The sequence below is a fragment of the Meleagris gallopavo genome, chromosome 5, assembly GCF_000146605.3.
Source record: "Meleagris gallopavo isolate NT-WF06-2002-E0010 breed Aviagen turkey brand Nicholas breeding stock chromosome 5, Turkey_5.1, whole genome shotgun sequence".
Classification (NCBI taxonomy): Eukaryota; Metazoa; Chordata; class Aves; order Galliformes; family Phasianidae; genus Meleagris; species Meleagris gallopavo.
In genome coordinates this window covers 6,049,376-6,057,686 of record NC_015015.2, presented here as the reverse complement: position 1 = coordinate 6,057,686, position 8,311 = coordinate 6,049,376, and the positions used below count along the sequence as shown (strand labels likewise).

Sequence of the window (8,311 nt, the reverse complement as noted above, 5' to 3'; positions counted from 1 at the left end):
AAAAAAAACAAAAACCAAACAGAAAAGCCTAAGGAGAAGTCTTCTGTCTCCCTAGAGCTGTGATAAAACATTATTGTAAGTTATTCCAGAACATTGAAAGTCAGTTTAGAGAAAGGCAATAACCCCCACATTAGAGGGGCTGTAACAGTAGTGTACTGCATTACATTCTGTGCAAGTAACGCAACTTGTTCACAAGCTTCAGTTTATCTGTTTATCTCGCTGCAGTTCTGTTAATTGGTGGCTGAACATATTATATAATCTGACTCCACACCTCAAGGTAGTTTCAGCAGAAGACACAAAATTCACATCCTGTGCCATGCGCTCCTAATGCCCAAATGTCAAAATAGAAATCTCACAGTTAACTGAAAATAGATTGGCCAGATTCCCTTTGCGCTTTGTTTTAAAGCCCCTTGTCTCCAAAACTTGTTTTGCAAGGAAGGCATGCAACACACTTGGACGAAGATCCCACCTCGTTGCAACGGTGTTGGTTCTGACTTCCCTCTACACAGACTTTCTCCGACTCTGACTAGGTGTACATGACTAGAAAGGGTGTGCATGTCAAAGTGACATCATCTCCTCAAAACGATTTTCACACCTTGGAAAACTAACAGTGAAAATTACAAGTTAGGTAGGATAAGGTTGAAACTGTCCACCAGGCCAACTTGAGCACTATGAGTTCTTTTTGCCCTTTGACCACTGCTCAAAGTTTCCTTTCCCTTAGTTTGCTCCCATTCTGTTCATCCAGTATTGAAGAATGTCCATCACCATTGCTCAAGCATTTGTCCTTTTCATACTTGTGCTCTTGCTTCTGTCGCCTTATCTCCTTATATCGTAACGTGATATCTCTAAAAAAGAAAAAAAAGCAGATGTGTATCAGTGATGTGAATAAACAGTTTCAACATGCTATGAAAACAGTAAGGTAACTCTGATCCAGATGCCAGTGCCCTTGGGATACTTAAACCATTTGAGTATTTTGGCTGTACATTTCTGAAGTTGCCGATGGCATTGATTCACTTGAATTACTACAAACTACTTGCAGCAGTCTGGCTATTTTCACTTCTTTCAGAATCATACCAGCATGTTCAAGATCAATGAGTGCTGCTACTGCACCAGAGATCACCGTAATCATTTCAGCCTTGTGCTGCTGTTTTTGCTCGTTTATCTGTACAGAACAGCATCCAAACCCAATAGATTTAAGTTGGATCACTTGTTGCTCACACAATTGCAATGCAGCAGTCTGTTCTTGCAATGAAGCTGTAAAACAACTCAGACTCATCTAAATCACAGCGTAAAAGAAAACAAAACACTGATCTCAGTGGCTGCCTCCATTCAGCCAGGGCAGTCAGATGCAGTCAGGCATTAAACTGTTCATCTGCTTCTACAACAACAGTAACGTATGCAGTCCCACAAAGACTGGAGCTCACCAGTTTCCCATAAGGAAAGCTCCAAGATCATACATGGAAAGCTTCCTTATTTAATAATTCTTAGGAGAAAAACACTGTAGCTCTACTCATCCAAAAGAGTTGTAGCGTCCCTTCAGGAGGCACTGAAGGCTAACGACAGCCTATATTTGACAACCAACAAGCTGCTGAACAGATGTCCAAACATTTCCCCCGAAGACCCAGGCCAGACCTGCACACAGCACAAACACCTCTTACCGAATAAAAAAGCGCCAGGCTGTCCAGGTGAGCACGAGTATAATCCCTAAGATCCAGCACTGGGTAATGTAGAAAGGAAGAGACAGTGTGAGCGTATAGGGATCGTACTTCACAACAATCAGAAACTCCGTGGCAGTAATAGCAGCAACCAGCCAGGCCTGCTGACCCAATTTCTTATGGAATTTCCTATAACATACATAGATAAAACAAAACTATTACTATAAAAGTAAGCATTCAGAGAAATATTCTTTCATAAAAGGACCGTTGGGGTAATCATTTCTTTCAGCTTTGCACAATTCTAGAAGGCTGGTTTGGATTACATGTACACACGTACATGATTTTCACATTGGTATTAGTTTCCTCTCAGAGGCTCAGAAAACACTTCAACATTATTTGATCCAAGAAAGTACTCCTACTTTCAGAGTACTAGTAAATCCAACTGTTCAGCCAGCTTGAGATTTGGGGTAAGGTATGTACTAGGAGCTCTACTCCTTGGTTACTTGTGCAAATACCAAGTCAAATGGCAGTAAGTGAATTCAATCCCCATATAAACGCATTCTAAAACCTACTCTGTTCCCAAACAGGTATTCAATGAGCTGTCACTAATGACCTCTGAGGGGATTTTAAAAGACGAAAGCTTAATAACATAACAACTAGGTAAGACACTAGAAGACACAAGAAGGCTGTTCCAGGAGAACATAATCTTGGGACAAAAATGTGCTTCATACTTAATTCCCAGAGTTTGTTTTTAATCAGCAGCAGCCAAGCAAATCAGAAGCTGCATTGTTCTGTACTAGCCTAGTGAAGGAGTCATCAATCAGCAGTGCTAGAAATTAAACTGCAGCAGAATCAAGATATTTACTTGGAGGCTGTGATAGCAGAACAACAGACTGGAGATGCACTCACTGTCTCTCAGGTCTCCTACCCCTGCATGGGAAATACATAAAAATGAAATAGCTATGGAATGCCTCTCAGGATATCTCAGCACTCCTGTAAGCAACAGATTATTGCTAGAAATCTTGGTAAGTTGTTGATCAAAGTCAGCTAGATCCTCCATTTCTTGACCCTATGTCATTTCTAGACTTGACAGTTTTACAGCTTACTAACTCATCAGACCAGGCAATTTGTGTATCAGGTATGGTTCTGTTTGGGCAGCACAAGACCTCTTCAGTGCCTTGGAATGCACTGAAACCCTACCCACTGTAGCACCATCAGTGCACATGGATGTGCTGCAGAGACTGCTGCAGATGACTTCCCTTTCCCACTAAACTTCTGTTTTTCCATCACCCAGCTTCTGAATCTAGTCTGTAGAGCGGCCCAGCCCTCTCTTACTATAGTGTGCTCTGAAGTTCATTTTCCTACCAGGCCTTATCTCTTTTTTTTTTTTGTCCAGCTTACCAGGTTATTCCACTCCTATCACAGCACAAGATGTGGAGTTAAACACATCTAGGAGGAATTCACTGTGAAGTGGCAGAATTACTTACACAGGACAGATGGGGAGCAAAGAAATACAACAAACCTTCATTGGGCTGGGGAGATAGAAGTGGGTATGTTCAGATACCTCTGCGTTACTTCTAGGGCATTACAGAATAGGATATTTTACTCTGACCTATGACTGCTCATGTCTGCCTGAGGAACCAACTTGCTGAATATCGCAGTGTTCACCGAGTCCTTTGAGCTGTATTTCCTTGACACTTTTGTCATGCAGTGAAAAAAGAGAAAACTTTAACAAATCCCTGATCAGGACTGCCCTTGGAGACTGGCTGCTCAGCTAATGCCTCTTTTTTCTAGGTGGACAAACAAGCCTGTTGACATGCTGTCACCTTCAGCTGCTACACCGCCCAGCTTGCTCAGGTCAGAACAGGCTCCCAGGCACCTCAAACAGTGCTGGGGCAGAGGGAGCTGTGATTGCATGTTTGCTCCCAGCTTCTCTTCCCTTCCTCCCCTCTGTTGCCAGCAGCTGCTCTGGGGAGAGCGCCTTTCCTTCAGCAGGCATTTCCCTTTTGCTCAGCCATATCTGCTCCACCAAATCCCCTTGGATTCTAAGTACCTGAGAAGGAATCTAAGCATGGAGAGCAAACAGAGCATCCTTTTCCTCTTCTGTGATGCTTTCCTGAATCCAGGGGAGTCACAGCAAGTCAAGCACACAAAATAAACATTTTCTTTAACATGAGGCCCAAGAGCCACATTTGAAACGAATGCATAAGTTCAAACTACACAAAATGGTCCAAACACACTGGAAAAAAATATGTAATACAGTAAATCAAGTATAGATTATTGTTGATGTAGATGGAATGAGTGCACTGCACTTAAAAGTATCCTAAACCAACTTGGGTGAAGGGATTTCAGAAACTGCTCCAGGTGGATCATCCGATATGAGATTAATTGGGTAGAAACTAGTTCTAACATGCAGACAGAGAAAAACAGCAAAATCAAGCTGTTTGGATGACTGGGTCAGCTTTTTGCTTTGCTGATCTGCTTCCTTATTTGGCATCACATTCTTTCACTAGCCTATGAGATCACAGCTGACAGAAGAGCTGAAGGTAACCCCAACAGAAGAGCTGCGCAGACACTAAGGCTGCTGAGGAAGATTTGGTTTCCTGCCCTTCTACTCACAAAAGTTTTTACAGAAAAGTCCATTTTTATTAGATGATTGAGTTTAAAATTCATGGCCTAAATGCAGATTCTTGGAAGAGACACAAAGACTAGAAACCAGAAAGATATGGCAAGATCAACTGTTACAGGCCTTCCTACACTGAGGAATTTCTGGCCAGGAACATTTCATGTGGTCAGTCCTCAAGAACTGAGGCAGCAGCATGTAAATTGACATAGGAGCACAGCATAGGTTAAGAGTTAGAATATAGCCTCAAGAACCACTCTTCCTGGAGTATTTCCTTATATATAGGTATTTTGTCAGCACGCTCACCTTAATCTTCTACCAGCAGTCCTTGAACTGCCTGCAGATACTAAGAATCCCAAATGAGAAGAATAGTCTTTTGTATTTGAACTTCACTACTTTCCAAACTAGATGTCACAACATTAGCTGAAGAGACCTGATCAGATTAATCTCAATTCCATTAATAACAAACAAGGCAATGTGCCACAGTTCTGACAAGGAAGGTCTGTGGAGTACTCCAACCTTCGTCCATTAAGATGTTGACTGAGTTTCCAAAAGGAAAAAAATCAGGGATATTTCTCACATGCTGTTAGCTAGGAGCTTCCAGTACAGCCCGTTCCTCCCCAGCAGCTTCTCCCTACAACACAACAGCAAGAATCCATCACACACTCCATCGAGTTCCTTGGCTCAGTTAAGTTGGTAAAATGGGGACAAGATCATCTCTGCTTAGGCAACATGAAACAAAGGAATCAAAGTCCAGTTGCAAAAAACATTTGCAGAGCAGGTACTAAGTAAGATCATATGCTAGGTTCTGCCATGTTTCATGAACAGTTTGGTGAGGTCAGGTCTGTGGTGCATCAAGCAGAACCGTGAACCTCAGAAGGGAGGAAGTTAATCACCTTACCCATCAAGAGAAACAGAACACTGGTGGTGGCAATGATGAAGACATGCAGTTCAGGATGATAGTCTCTGCTTGCTTGATGAATTTCTCCAGCTCATTGAGAGAATGGCAACAAACTGAATCAGCAATGAAGCATTGGTGACTGATGATTCTCCTATATTTCAATGCCATGCCATGTGGTCGAATACAGGGCAACGGAGCTGTTTTTTTCCAACCCAAACACAAGGACCAGAAGATGGGGGAGTGTTTCTAAGGAAAGGAGCTCACCAATGAGAGGCAGAGACTTCTTCTTACCTTTGAGATGGAGGCACGTCCCAAACCAGTAGGTCCGACACCAAAGGCAGGGGGGCAGCCTGCCACTGCTGAATGTCCCGAAATCCGCCTAAGCAATGTGAGTTGACCCTTCTTTCCAGTTCTAGGAGTCAAAGCCTTGCAATGGAAACTGATCTTCAGAGAATGTTGGAACCCTAAATTCTGAACACAGACACTTTTTGTGTTGGTCAGTGACAGATAATGAACACTTCTTGAAGCCAGATGTTGTCTTAGACTTAAGATATGGGCTCAGGCAATTTGTGATGTTACTACTGAAACTTAAAAGAAAATGTGATTTTGAGAACAAAGCATTCTCTGCTCTTATATGGTCTGCAGAAAAAGCAGCAAGGACAAATACGATGTTTAAGTAGGAACAGTCTGAAAGTACATGCACTGTTGTGTATGGGTGCAATATTCTTTACTAAAAGGTCTACTACTCTGCAAGAGGGTGCCATGAAAGCTCCAGGGGACCAGGAACTAGCTGGAAGACAGCTCAAGAAAAGAAGCAACTCTAAGAAACAGATTCTGAGTTTAGGCCCTGTTGTCCTTAGAAGGTACTACTAAGGACTATAGTTCCTGGCTATCAACCTGAATATGGAGTTCAGTACTCCTCCACCCACAAGCCAGTGGCACTCCAGATAGTTTACACATCACTATCTCAAAAGAGCAATAATTTTTAAAAAGCAGATGTTAGAAATAGTGCACATGAAATGCCCTTAATAACAGCTCTTCTCTAACCAGATGCAGTCAGAACTTTACCTCAAAACCAAAAGAAAACAAAGAAGATGCTGTGAGGTTGGATCTTTTTGTTCCCAACAAGCTGAGATGGATGCCAACAAGCTGGAGCAAACCAGTGCAAATTCAAAATAAAGCAAGTGAAGATTGACACGGTATGTACACAAGAGGACTGGCTTACGGGTCATCCATGAAGTCGTAGATCTCCCTCATAGCCACACCTCCCACATTGACAAAAAAGACAAGCCGTAACAGGACCAAGTAGTGTTCTGGCGGCATCCAAAGGACAAACTTCAAGTAAAATGTGTTCAGCTCTGCCAATAAAAACTGAGAGAAAGTACATTTTAATTGCATTCAGAAGATTTCACTGAACGAAGCCTGGATCTCCCTCTATCCCTGCCTTGCTCCTCCCCAACTATTTCACCAACTCCACAATATCTTACTTGGTATCACTGAGCCCACCCATTACCAACAGTGATCAAAAACAGTTGTTGCTTTGTTGCTGTTTTTTTTATTTTTATTTTTTGTTTTTTGAATGTGTAGGAAGAGGTAGTAAAACGTATGCACTTGCATAGGGCAGAGGATGCAACAGAAACCCTGCCAAGCATTGCCTCTAGATTTGAACAAGTTTATCAGGAATTTGAAGTACCTCCAAAACGACTCGCAACAAACCCTAGAAGCAAAAACATTCTCCTTTCACTATCATTTAAAATCTGACTGAGGGAACAAAAAAAAAAAAAGCAAAGCAAGAGGCATAAGCAAAGCATCCTAGGTGGTGCTTCTGTATGTTTGCTTCACATTGTTCAACACAGTTGTGGCAACACCACTGCCAAAGCCAACTTTGGAACACTGGTTACACGTTAAGAGCAAAACATTCTTAAGTGAGCTGCTCTGATAATGTGATTAAACAAGCAAGTAGACAATGGTTTCCCATTTCAAAAGAAACAATAATAAAGGCATTAAGTGTTGCTTAATAGAGAAGTACATGCAAATACATGAAGCTGTCCATAGCTGTCAGCTGAAGCTACGCTTTGCTTATCCAAAAGACTAGTTATAAACTCAGGGGAACCTCTCAGCTACAGAATCCACTCCTGCACCTAAACACATGATTTCTTCAGAGTGCAAAGAGGTGGAGTACGCACAAAGGAATCACTGAAGGAACTAAGCACTTTCTATACAGGCATATGTCATTTATTCCATAAATTACAGGAATTTCAACAAGCCTGTTGCATTATGTGAACTTGGCAAATGTTTTATGTAGCATAAAATGTGTCATTTAAACTTGCATTCAACTGACCAAGTCTGCAAACTGCCTAGCGCTTCCTGCTGGCACTGCTTTATGTTGCTTGCTTAGTTACAGACAGCATACAGCTCCTGAAGCACTCAGATCAGCAATTTGACATTAGTGTGAGATGAAAGAGAGGTGGTGGTGGCTTACAAGCTGACTGATATGGCTCACTCAGCAAACCTTAGCGAGGAACCTCAATGAACTGACGCTCAAATAAGCCACCACCAGAATTCATATTTCATATATTTCAAGATGATCAAGTAGGTTGTTCTAGTTAACTCTTTAAAAACATACAAACCAATTACATCCAGTATTAATACAGAAGCCCACTGTAATGAATGTTAATTGTATGTGGAATCACTAAAAGCATCAAATTTTTCTGTGGTTATTATTTGTTTCTGTCTTCAAGTTAAATTTCACAGTCACTGAAGTGACATAAATCCAAGTTGCTCAAGACTGGGTCATGTAACATCTCATGGATACCACAGAGGCCAAAGCCCCAACTGACAAGAGGCAAGAGTGGAGGAAAAGCATTTTAAAATGCTAAGCTTACCCCCACGTCCATGCCACGTATGATACCTGCAACCATGAAATGGATGTTAGGAACTGAAGACAATGCATTCCCACAGCACAGCCCTTAGATGGCTAAATCAAGGAGGCAGACTGTCAAAGTCTTGTAAATGACAGAGATGCCAGTCTTTTATTTTGGGTAAACTGCCTTATGTAGACAAACTGGTCAAGCTGGGTACCATTAGCATTGTCACATCTTATGTGTTCAGTAAAACAAAAAAAATTACAAC

At 41.8% G+C, this 8,311-nt stretch overlaps 1 protein-coding gene across 1 annotated transcript in view; it reads right to left on the bottom strand.

The window, feature by feature from the left end:
- Nucleotides 1–6: 6 nt before the first annotated feature.
- PTDSS2 (phosphatidylserine synthase 2) overlaps nt 7–8,311 on the bottom strand; it is a 34,666-nt gene continuing 26,361 nt past the window's right edge. Inside the window, exons 10-12 of the mRNA XM_010710876.3 lie at nt 6,405–6,550; nt 1,659–1,844; nt 7–845 (exon numbers count right to left, since the gene is read on the bottom strand). Of these exons, the coding sequence (XP_010709178.1) occupies nt 701–845; nt 1,659–1,844; nt 6,405–6,550 (477 nt within the window). The 3' untranslated portion in view covers nt 7–700. The remainder of the gene's footprint in view (nt 846–1,658; nt 1,845–6,404; nt 6,551–8,311) is intronic.